At 40.1% G+C, this 12,642-nt stretch overlaps 1 protein-coding gene across 3 annotated transcripts in view; it reads left to right on the top strand.

Moving 5' to 3' along the window:
* The window catches only part of TTC39B (tetratricopeptide repeat domain 39B), a 77,712-nt gene that overhangs the window by 16,507 nt on the left and 48,563 nt on the right, over positions 1–12,642 (top strand). The window contains exon 2 of one of the 3 annotated variants that reach the window (XM_071579847.1): positions 11,011–11,091. The exons of the other annotated variants lie outside the window; for them this stretch is intronic. Within the exon in view, the coding sequence (XP_071435948.1) occupies positions 11,071–11,091 (21 nt within the window). The 5' untranslated portion in view covers positions 11,011–11,070. The remainder of the gene's footprint in view (positions 1–11,010; positions 11,092–12,642) is intronic. 3 annotated transcript variants of the gene reach the window in all.

Genomic DNA, 12,642 nt, shown 5'->3' with positions numbered 1-12,642 from the left:
AGCTCAACATGAGCCAAGAGTGTGCCCAGGTGGCCAAGAAGGCCAATGGGATCCTGTCCTGTATCAAAACTAGCGTGGCCAGCAGGACCAGGGAAGTGATCCTTCCCCTGTACTCTGCATTGGTGAGGCCACACCTTGAGTATTGTGTTCAATTCTGGGCCCCTCAGTTCAGAAAGGATATTGAGGTGCTGGAGCGAGTCCAGAGAAGAACAACAAGGCTGGTGAAGGGACTGGAGCACAAGCCCTATGGGGAGAGGCTGAGGGAGCTGGGGTTGTTTAGCCTGGAGAAGAGGAGGCTCAGAGGTGACCTCATCGCTGTCTGTAACTACCTGAAGGAAGTTATAGCCAGGTGGGGGTTGGTCCCTTCTGCCAGGCACTCAGCAGTAGGACAAGGGGGCACAGGCTTAAGCTCTGCCAGGGGAAATTTAAGTTGGATATCAGAAAAAAATTCTTTGCAGAGAGAGTAGTCAGGCATTGGAATGGGCTGCCCAGAGAGGTGGTGGATTCCCCATCCCTGGAGATTTTTAAACTGAGATTGGACGTGGCAGTGAGTGCCATGATCTAGTAAATGGACTGGAGTTGGACCAAGGGTTGGAGTGGATGATCTTGGAGGTCTTTTCCAACCCAATGGATTGTATGATTCTGTGATTGTGGAACACTGTCAAAGTATCTCTCTAGAGGGAGCTGTAATTTGCTTTTTTCTGGATATCTCTAGTTAGCATATCGTGAACCATAATTGCAGTTTTTCACTGGTAGCTTTAGATATCTATGGAAGCAGTATGAAGTATTTTTATATGAAATTGCCTAGTAAAGTTCAGGACAACACAATATGGTCTTCTCCTCTTAGCTATCTGTATTTTACCCTTTTTCCTTTACTGGGAAGTGGACTCCACTGTATCTGTTTCTTATGTTGAGTCAAGACTGTCTCTTAACTTGTAATTGCAGCTTGATTCACCATGTCTTTCTGTTTGATCATCCTGATATATGTGAGATATGTGTAAATAAAAACTGTCAGGTTCTCCCTTATCAGTCACATCAGGAGCACTGAAATGCGGGAATGGAGGTGAGAAGGTTACATGAAACTGTTAAATAGAGCTACTCTCGTGAGACAGGAAGAATCATGATTCTTCAGCTCCAAAAAGGTCTGTGTTGTCTGGTGTTTTGTCAAATGGATCTTTTAACCATGTTTTTCTTTGCCCTCCACAGTAACTTTTATTTCATTTGTTAGGTTGTGTTGACTCAAGTGAATGCAAACAAGGATCTTGGCTTCTTATGCAGTAATATACTCTCTCTTGAAGTGATACTATTTGGTTACCAGCAAACTGTCTAGACATCCTTTGATTAGACTGAACTGAAGTTTCTGTGAAGGTTATCCAGTCATGGAAAGTTAATCTTGATGAGAGATGACCAGTTCTGAACTAGAATGGGTGATAAGCTACTGGCTCTGAAATATTAACCTTGCCAGAATTGGTAAGACCAAGCTTTTTGATTTGAGTTGCAGGGAGGCTAATGGCTTTTTGGAAGTCTGGTTATGTATTTTCTCTACCTTCTAAGGTTCCTTAGTTGCCTTCACATTCTTCTCAGATCTCTCACAGTCTAAAAGGAAGGTGTATCTAGACAAGGTGTTATCTGTTTGTATTTGCTGTTCAGTTTAGATTTGCTCTGTGATCAGTTTTGTCTAATGAATTTGACCAGGAATAGTGACATATGCAATCCCTGTAGAGATTTTCAGTGAGAAGCATTCTTTGGTGCAACTGTAGTGAATGTTGAACTTATGATTGTGTATGTGGTTTATTTGTTTTGCTGCATTTTGCATTTTGGTGTTTCTTTAGGGTTTTTGTGTGTGTGTGTGTGTGTATGTGTGTTCTGGTACACTTGCAAACAGATAGGAACTTACATGACACTCCTTTGACTTCAGGGATGTTCAAGGAGATGTGTGTGAGACAGACAGGAGGTGGTCAGCTAAGAAAACAAAGCTTTATTGCAGCAGTGAAGTTCTATTCTACTACTCTATTCCTCTGCCTCTTAGCAGTGCTTTTTGTACAAAAGCAGCTGCAAGTCCACTAGCAGGAAGAGGAAGATACCAGTGTAAACGGTAAAGAAAGCTGGCTCAGTGTTTTAGTCAACTTTAACTAAAACTGTACCCTTGCTTTTGTTTGCAGCATGTTGGATATGAACATGAAAATTTATTGACAACATCCATTTGCATGTCTGTTAAAGTATAACAGTGTGTAATTGAACCTGTATAAGTGTGTAATTGAACCTGTTTATTTCTACTTTTTCAGTTGTTAGGGAGAGGAGGTGTTTAAAACAGTAGAAGCTCATACAGTTACTTGGTGTGCGACTGATGTCAGTTTATTGAAGTGTGACTGCCTTGTGCCCCATCTTTACAGGCAGGTTCAGAAAAACCTTCATTCATCTTGTTGGCTACCTCTGATATGCCAGCCTGACTGACAATGTCTGAATTGCCGACTGCAATTTCTTCAGTTGAGGTTTGTTCTCAGTGCTGCCCCAGTTTATACAGAGTGGTTGTGTAAGAATTGTCTGCCTTGCATGCGGCTGAAGGCAGAGTAGGAATTGTCCACTTTTTAAAAACATGTTGATTAGCTGCACTTGATTATAGCAATTGCTTTAATTTCAAATATCTCTTCTCTGTAAAAAATGGAGGGTAGATTTTTTAAGACTCAGTTTTTTTGTAATGTCTGGGAATCTTTGGGTGACCAGCTGCATTGAAATGCCACTGCTTAACAGACTGTAATGAAGCAACCTTTTTTCTTGTGGTTACTGACATTTAATTTTTGAGCTAAATGACACTGAAGTTTGTTGTCTTTCTAATAGTTCATCAGCTCTTTAGTTAACCAAACTTTTAGCAAAGCTGGGTTCTACCTTATCGACTCCTGTTTTCTTCTTGGTATGTGGGTGTGATTTGGGGATTGTCATTTTTTGGTGTCTTTTTTTCTTTTTGATTTGTCTTGTTTTTGTTTTCATTTTTTTGGTTAAAGCGTGACCCCAGACAAGTTACCTGTATAAGTAAATATCTCAAATGTGGCATGTTCTATGTAGATGAGATTGAATAAGTAAGTCTGAATTACCAAGCCTGATCTTTGGCTTCTGACTGAAGAAGTTTTTCATTTGCAGTGGAAAGCATCTAGCAAAGCACATTTCCTCCAAAACAGTTACCACTGTCTGTCCACTCAGGTCTCTGAAGAAGCACTGATATTTTAAGCAAATAATCTTGAAACAATTTTTATAAAGCAGATGAGTTATGCTTGTAGTTCAAACCTATAAGTTTGAAATAATATTAAGTGCAAAAATATGTGTAATTTTTCCTGTAGAGAAATGGTTTTAACTTTTTGCTTTTCATGTGAAAATTGGTTCTACTGTGTAGAACAGAATTTGTGCATTTCCATTCCGTTCTTGCTGCTTCAGAGCTACTTCTGTCTCTGGAAAGGGGAAATAATTTTCCTATTTTGTAAGAGCTTCATCATCTCCTTCCCCTTTGAACCTAGTGTTTTTCATGTTTCTGTTCCTAGGCTATTAATTGTTAATACCAGGATCTGGTGTCAAAGTGTCAAATAAAGCACATGTACGTGACAGAGATGAAGATTTAGGGATATCTTTTCTTTCATCTTCTGTCCCGTCTCTTGTTTCTTTGTTGCTTTGTTTCAGTCTTTAGTATCATCACTCTCTGAACAGGGGACTCTGTCGTACCTTCTGGCATTTTAACAACTTGCATGCCTTGGACCACACTGGTTATAAGATGAATGAAACAAGGTATTAAACAGGGAAGGAATATAAAGCAAGCGCACGAGCATAATGCACAAAGTCCCACTTTCTTCCACCAAGACCCTCTGAACACACTGAACCACCAATCTGAGTTGACAAAAGACCTCCATTCCAGTAGGGGTATGTGTGCTATTTTCCTGATACTGTTTGCAATATTAAGGATGGCTTCCCCATAATCATCAGTTTGCAGACAACAGTTGGTTGAATTAAATTTCCTGCACATGCTGCCTTCTTCAGCCAATAGATAGTCTAGTGCCAACTGGTTCTGGTAAATTGCAGTTCTGCAGTGCTTGTGCTGCTTCGCATAATATTCCCACCCCTGAGCTGTTGATTAGTTGTAATTTCTACAACTGCCTGTAGCCTGATATTCCAATTTAACTTATAAGTAGGAATTTGATAGCCCCAACTACTGTCCTGTGCCCAGGTTGCTCGTCCATGTGTTTTGATAATCCTTTGTGGGGTCCAAATTTCGTTTCCCCATTTTTGAGTTCCTCCCACCATTCGTTTTTCTCATTTTAGGCCCTCATACAGAGGCACTCCCAGTTTAGTTCCCTTTGCTAATGGCAATAAAAAGAAACCTGGTTGAATTTTTCCCAATGTATAACTCCCTGACCATTTACCTGGTAACTCAGTATAAGCCCTTTTCCCACAAATCCAAAATAACCCTTTTGGTGCTCTCCAAAATCCCTCAGATGTATCTAAGAATCTCTCCCAATATTTTGAAACTTCTCTGATTCCTGGAAAAGGAGTTATATGTCTCCCCTTGCATTTGAACAATTCTTGTTTTCAACCCACTCACAATTGATTTTTGTTTACTTTGGACCAGTATGTTCTGGAACTATTGGGACTATATCCCCATCATCCCTTTTCACTTTTTCTCAAGACCCTCTTACAAGAGGTCTCTCCTACTTCTTGATCAAATGCATACCCTCTCCATTCCAAGCAGTCCCTGCCAATCGTAACCAAACTTAGAATCTATCCCTCTGGCCTGCTGTTTAGATGCTGTGCTTTGGTAATCCGTCCCCTCCACTTAAAGCTGTTCCCCTCTAAGGCCACTCTTCAGTGGTGCTTGGACCTCCACAAAGCCAGCAACCTGTGACATTTAGGGTTAAAGCTATCCTCCCTGCCAGGTGTACGAACAGATTTTTCCCACTTTTTATTATTGCCAAGATGTCATCAAACGACTGTCTTTTGGTGTTACTGGGCTCTGCCTCTTTTGCTTCTTCCAGTTTCACCATGGCTACTACTTCCTTTATCAGGTCTGTTGTTTCACCCTTGTGGACCTCACAGATGATGTCCCAGCATAGCCATTCTTCTCCCTGTGGACACTCAAGACCAGACTCCCCTCCATTGTTAGACTTAAGATTTTTTTGCTAGCGAATGTAGTTTGTAACCTACACAGGTTGTCGGCTCACTTCTGTCACCCTGATTAATATGGGTATGAGATTTAAAGGTATGCACTATTCATTCTTTGTAATATACATTTCGATAGCACTTGTAACAATTTCCTTCAACCAATCCTATTATTCCAGTTAGTAATAACAATTTTGGTATTGGTCTGGTATGACTTACTCCGCTGCTTGCTGTGCCTGTTTGGTTGGAACCAACAGCAGGCCTGTGGATCTTCCTGTGGCCAGGACAGTGTTCTACCCAGTCTTGTCCTCCATGACTGAATTTTGATTTTACCTTAGGTTAGAATAGTGGATACTCTTTATCTTCTGTCTGTCGTTGTCTTTTTACTGCCTAAGTGACGTTAGGTGCTATCTGTTTGTCATCTTTCCTGCAGATTAGTCTTGAAAATATACAATGATTAAACATCAAAGCATATCCTAAACTTAAGATAATCTTGATCTATTACACATTTTGCAACAAGTGGGTTGGTTTGGAGGGTGAGGGAGAGCAATGTCTGGTGTAGTAGCTGTTGCACTATTTGCATGGGATTTTTTTCTGTTTTCTTACATATTTATCAATAGTCAAGAAAACTGAACTCCAGGAAAGGACAGAATTTTACAGTTTTCGTCATCTTGGTATTGGATGTTAAAAATTAATTGCAAAAATAGAAAATAGCAAGTTAAGGATTGCCCTAACAATATGAATTTGCATTTAATTTCTTGTGAAAACGATCTTTTCATCTTAGTGTGGTTACTTTCCATACAACCTTGATCTGTGTGTATGATTTTTTTGAGTTTACCTGCACATCTCCTTGTTTGAGATTGATTTACTCCATTGTCCCAGTCACTTAAAGGGAGTGTATTCTGATTTGTATTTCACAAATTCTTTATGGCTGAACATTTTGTTAACATTGTGTATGTTTTGAGAGAAATTCTTTTGAAAGGAAAGAAGCCTTGGAGAAATTCTATTAGAAACAATTTAATTATGGACTTCCACTGACAACTGATTTTCTTTTTGTTCACTCAGCTTCTTTTTAGCTTAGTGTATGTTTTATCAGGTACCTCTTAATAATTAAATGGGTTTAGCAAGTAAAAATGGCTTGTCAAGTCTGAAGGGTTAGTCTTTATGTTGCCTTCAACCAAGACAGGTTTTCAGTACTTTCAGATCACCATTTTTTTCAATAGTGTCAACTGTACTCTAATTTGTAATTAAATCAAGTTTTCATAGATTTATTTTGTTTGGTGTTAAGGTTTTTTTTTGTTTCTCTTTGTTTTACCTGAGATTGGTGCCACTTTGACCAGTTTATGGTAACTGAGGTCTTTGTTTCCTGTTGCTTGCTGTGACAGTAGCTCTGAGCTATTCTAGCAATTCCTTGGTTAAAGTTTCAGTGTCTACTTGACTGAGAGAATCTCAGTTTTTCTATGATACAAATGCAAAGTACTTGAGTAGAGAACTGACAATGGATTTCTAGACAGCTATGCTTCCATGTAGCTGCATATTTAAGAGTTTTACTAATTTTGTTGCTTTGTTTTCATATTTTCCAGCCTCTGGTGGCAGTTCTCAGTTCAGTCAAATCAATTAAGGGCAGAGAGAGCATGTTGTTGTTTGATACCCTTGAATAATATTCTTGGAAGTATTCATATGGCTGTAATGACTAGAAAATTTTAAATGCACAGTGATTTTAAATTGTCACTCCTCTGGGCCTGGAATTTGAAATTAGCCACCATTTTCTTTGAATCATTTTTAATGTTGTCTTGGTTTGTTTACCCACAAGTGGGGGAAGGGGCCTTCTCCACAATAATCATGCCACTCTTTAGCAAATTTAAGAAAAGGAATTTTAATACAAGAAGGATAGCTGTCCCTAACTGATATATATACATATATATATATAGGGGTGTGTATATATATATATAGGTATAACTATATATATATATATCTCTATATATAGGTATAGGTATAACTATAAGCAGACCAGGGCAAACCGCTTCCCCAGTGCCACAGAGAAAAAAACAAAACAACAACCCCCACAACAACAAACCCCCACAACAAGAAGTTTCCTTCGGGAGAAGAGTTATACTGTATGGCAGTATCAGTGTCACAGCCCGGCTGGCACCAGGGTGAGTTCCCAGATGAACTCTGTGTCTCTTGTCCCAAATGAAGAAAAGGAAGCTGAAAGTGGGGAACCGCCACGTGTCCTGGAAAGCAGATGCAAACTTCTCTCTCCCGGGTCGCTGCCCCAGCCAGGGCAGGCAGGCCGTGACGGTGCAGGTGGTGGTGAGACTGGAGTAGAGGTCGGGACCCCAGATGCAGGAACCAGGAGAACAGGCATGGTGAGGAGAAAAAGCAGCGGCTCAGCAAGAAGCCCCAGCAGTAGCCAGCAGCAGGAGCAGGAGAAAAAAGAACAGCTTCCCTCCTCGGCAGCACACACACCGCTCCCACTTCAGCCAGCTAAGAATGGAAAAATGTCCCCAAAACCAAAAGAGACAACCTGCCCCCATCTAAGTGATCAGTAGTTAACTACTTCTTTTTGTTAACTGCTGGCATGGGCAGTTAGTGGCAGGGGAGAGAATTTACATAATAATCCCAAACTATAACAAATGCAGTCCTGGCTAAGGCTAAAGAGAAGTGAATATTCACATAGTTGCATAATGGAAAACAAAAATAAAGTAAGTTTACAGAGGACACAAAGCTGAGAGGAGCTGTTGTCTCCCTGGAAGGCAGGGAGGCCCTGCAGGGAGACCTCGATATTTCAGAGCAATCACCAACCATATGAAGGTCAACAGGGGAAAGTGCTGGGTTCTGCACCTGGGATGGGGCAACCTGGGAGGTGTGTACAGACTGGGGAAGGAGATGTTCATACAGATGGGGAAGGAGAGTGCTGCAGAAAGGGACCTGTGGGTCCTGGTGGATGGCAAGTTGAATATGAGTCAGCAGTGCCCTGGCAGCCAGGAGGGCCAACCGTGTCCTGAGGGGCATCAGGGAAAGTATCACCAATCAGTTGATGGAGGAGTTTGTCTCGCTCTGCTCTGCACTGGGGTGGCCTCACCTTGAGTATTGTGTTCAGTTTTGGGTGCCACAATATAAGATAGTTATTGAGCTATTAGGGAGTGTCTAAGGGAGGCCAGTGAAGATGGTGAAGGGCCTAGAGAGGAAGCCATATGAGGAGTGACTGAGGACACTTGATGTGTTTAGCCTGGAGAAGAGAAGGCTGAGGGGTGACCTCATTGCAGTTACAACTTCCTTGTGAGGCAAAGAGGAGGGACAGGCACTGATCTCTTTTGTGGGGTGGCCAGTGACAGCACCCAAGGAAATGGCCTGAAGTTGTGTCAGGGGAAGTTTAGGTTGGATATTAGGAAAAGATTCTTCCCCCAGAGGGTGATTGGGCACTGGAACAGGCTCCCCAGGGAAGTGGTCACAGCACCAAGCCTGACAGAGTTCAAGAAGCATTTGGATGATACTGTCAGGCACACGGTGCGACTCTTGGATGGTCCTGTGCAGGGCCAGAAATTGGACTCAATGATCCTTTTGATTCCCTTCCAACTCAGCAGATTTCTGTGATTCTGTGGTTCAGTACGGACTTGAAATTTTGGCTGGTGGTCCTAGATACTATTGGACTTAGTTTTCTGAAGTTATGTTATCAGTGGGGAGAATCTAGATAGTTAATACTTTACCTGGTAGTCATATCTTGTCATAAATGTGGATTTTAAGGGAATAGTTTAGACTGATCAAATTGCTTCCTTCACATGGAAAAGGGCAGTATTTATACACTTAGCTTGAGAAAACAATCAGCAAACATAAGACAACAACTTAGCAGTCACAGGGTATAGTCTAAAATATTTTCAGAATTAAATGATTTCTTCTGAGTGTGGAGAAAGTAGTGTTCACATTATTGGGTTTTCTGTAATAATCAAGGCAAGCTATTGTTTCTACTTTCTATGAGTGCATTAAAACAAAAGTGTAGACACTGATAAAGGCCCTATATTAGTTGAAGGGTCTCCCTTATGTGTAGTTCTTCATGAGACTTGAGGGATGAATTGTGTTCTGCTGCAAATGGTTTCTGGTGTCATTGCTAGAGTTCAGGAGCTCTTCAGTTTTTGTGCATTAACACACTGTGTTCCTTTATTTCTCTGCTGGCTTTGGCTTTCTTGGCTTTGCAAAACGTTAGTTATCTCTAAATTGTGTAAACTTAATTGTTTTCAAGCCGGCCTGAGTTGTGAAAAGGATTCATCATAAAGATGTGAAATAGTACAATTATCAATCAGAAAAAAATAGAAGCATGTGATTCAAGAACAAAGTTACATTATTGTAAAGTGTAAAGAAAAAGACTGTAACTGAGGTACCTAGAACAGCTCCTCCCAGATTATGTTCTAGGATTCAGGATATTCCTACCAAGATACATTTTGAGGCTGCTTTATTTCATTAAGTCTTGTGCCAGTGATTTTCTGGTCTGTGAAAATGCCTGAGTCAGTTTTGTCATGCCATCTAGTGGCAGGTTTACTTATATTCGTGTGTTTTAAATGGTTGGATTGACATGTACTCTGGAAAGGGTGTAATAAAAATCTCAGCTTGCAGCACTACCTATCATTGTGCTGAGGCTTATAGTTGTTAAACTGTTTCTCTTAGTATTGAATTACATGATAATATATTTATTTTTCTGAACAGAAAGTCTGAGAAAATGCTTTTTTGTCCATTTTGTGGATTTAAGTGCAGTTTGCATTTCCTGAAGATTTCTGTTCTATGTGTGTGGCTGTTATAGCATGGACATACTGTAAGCAGGACCTTTGGCACTTGCAGCAGGACAGACCTGGGTTAGGTGAAGGAAATAAACAGAGAACTGTGTCGACCTCAGTCTCTTCTGCCATGTAAATAATGGAAGGGGTGTTCTATGATAACTGCTAAAGCGTGCAGGACAAATATTGTTGAGGTAGCTGAAGGAACTTGTGTGCAGTCCATCATTGGTGCTAAATAAAACTGTTTTGCTTGAGTGAAGTAGTCTGCTTTGCTGTAGACCGAAATGGGCAATCACCTCTGTAAACTGGCTGTGATGTTTCAGTTGTGTCAGCTGGAATTTGCACCGTTGGAACGAGCACTTGAAAATGGAAGGCTTAACTGAATGTGAAAAAATGGGGCCATGTTTTTGGTCTGCTTTTGTACTCTGAGGAATGGATAAACTTTATCAATCACTTGATTTTACTTTTTATATTGACATGTGTTATGTGTATACCTATACATATTTGTATATTAAATACAGGTTGAGGTCTTTAGGATGCTGTGTATTTTATGTAACACTTCACTCATTTTTTTTTTGTCAAACAGACTTAATTTACAGGTAGATTTTAACAGACTACTGGGAAAAAAGTGAATATGTTCTGAGTATTTTGCAAACCTTTTGTATCTTGGTAGGAATATCCTGAATCCTAGAACTTAATCTGGGAGGAGCTGTTCTAGGTACCTCAGTTAGTCTTTTTCTTTACACTTTATGATGATGTAACTTTTTTGTTGTTATGAGCATGGAATGGAGTAGAAGATGGCTATGCTTCTCTTCTAGTGCTTCTACCTTTCCCCTGTTATATAAGAAATCTCAGCGTCTATAGAGCTAACTGGATGCTTGTGTGAGTCAGTGGAAGTAGGACCTACATATCAATTCCAACGCATTGTAGTACCCAATTTACATGCAGTGGGAGTGGGAAAGCATGGGAAACTTCAGAAAAACAACTGACCAATTGGTTTATTGTGATTTTTTTTGGTTATGGTTTTGGGTTTGTTTTTTTCTGTTTGGTGGTTTTTTGGTTTTATGTTTTTTTTTTAAAATTTTTTTTTTTTATTTTTTAGCATAGCGGTCACCTTCATTGATGATGTTTTTAGCTCCCCTGAGGAATCTCATGAGAGGCCATGACTATTCCCTATGCTTTGGTATGTGGTGAAAAATACCAAGGCTGTACTTTGTTCTTCTAAATGTTTAGACATGCATTTGACCAGTGTGAAAACCAGGTATTCAAATTCAGAGAAAGCAAAGCAGAGGAGGCACTTTTTTAGCCAGAATGTGAGTTCTCTCTCCATTTCTTCTTGTATTCTAGGTGTGGCTTTTGTACAAAGGTTGGAAAAAGCCAGCAAGAGGTTCAAGTTACAGATACTTTTGCATCTCTCTGTCAACTTCTGCTTGTTACTGTTCTTATATTAAGTACCTGAGAGTTAAAAGTACCTTGACTTTTGCTTGTCAAGTTTGTTCTCTTAAGAGAAGTGTGCTCAAAAAGCTGTGTTTTGTTTGTTTATTTTACTGAATTCCCCCTCTCATCTCTAGAAGTGGTTCAAGAAGACAACAAGCCTTTAGAGAAGGACTTCATTAGAAGACTGGTGTGACTTCTACCAGTATCTGGCGTGAGACATAGATAAAAGGGTTTCTTTTCAGGATGTTCCTGTTTGGTTTTGTTCAGCTTTTTGAACCTCAGTTCAGTTCTTCTCAGATCAGGAGGATCATTTTATTGGCTTCTTCCAAGTTTTTTTAAGCTCCTCCTGTACTTGGCATTGGTGAGGCTACACCTGAAATACTGTATTCTAGTTTAGTCCCCTCATTTCAAGACATTGGGGTGCTGGGATGTATCCAAAGAAGAGCAATGGAACTGGTGAAGGGTCTGGAGCACAAATCCCATGAGGCGGAACTGAGGGAGCTGGTGTTGATTAGGCTGGAGAAAAGAAGGCTCAGGAGAGACCTTCTGACTCTGTACAACTAACTGAAAAGAGGTTGTAGTGGGGTGAGGATCAGTCTTCTCCAGGTATCTTTCTGAGGTATGCTGAAAATCTGTTCCATCCTGCTTCCAGTATTTCTTATAGAAAGAGCAGAAAGCACAGTTGTAAGTAGGAAATAGTTCTGTTTGAAGAGAGACTAAGTAAGGTAGACGTCTTTGGCTTGGAAAAGGGATGAGTTGAATGATATAACAAAGGCTCTCAAAATAATGAGTGTCAAGGAAAGAGCAAGTATGAATTGATTCTTCACTGCTTTTTAATAGAAAATGCTAGGGATTTTTATTCAAAGGCAGTAGGAATCAGGTTCAAGTAGAAATAATTTTGTGCAATTATTTTGCACAAAATGGATGGCAGACTTGTGAAATTCCTTACTAATTCTATGAACTCATGAATTAAACAAAGTCTACATGGGATTGAGGAGACTGGATTGGTACTTGAAACAGAGATCTACTGAAAACCACCAGATGGCCAAACTATCTCTGGAATTCCCAGAGTTGCCAAAGGCTGAAAAGTACAGTGTGGAGAGGGATGTGTGAAGGAAGGCTGTTTACCCACTTATCTTTGCTACACACTTCTACAGACCAGTTTTTGAAACTGAATACAGTAATAGGTGACCTTTGAGCTAAGCCATTTTGCTCATTTTTATATTTGTGTATCTTCCTTTAATTTGAAACTTGAACTTAGGTTGAAAGAGCTTTGCATCTAGCTGAAAAGAACCAT

Source organism: Pithys albifrons, chromosome Z (genome assembly GCF_047495875.1).
Source record: "Pithys albifrons albifrons isolate INPA30051 chromosome Z, PitAlb_v1, whole genome shotgun sequence".
Taxonomy (NCBI): Eukaryota; Metazoa; Chordata; class Aves; order Passeriformes; family Thamnophilidae; genus Pithys; species Pithys albifrons.
This window is presented reverse-complemented; position numbering and strand designations above follow the sequence as displayed.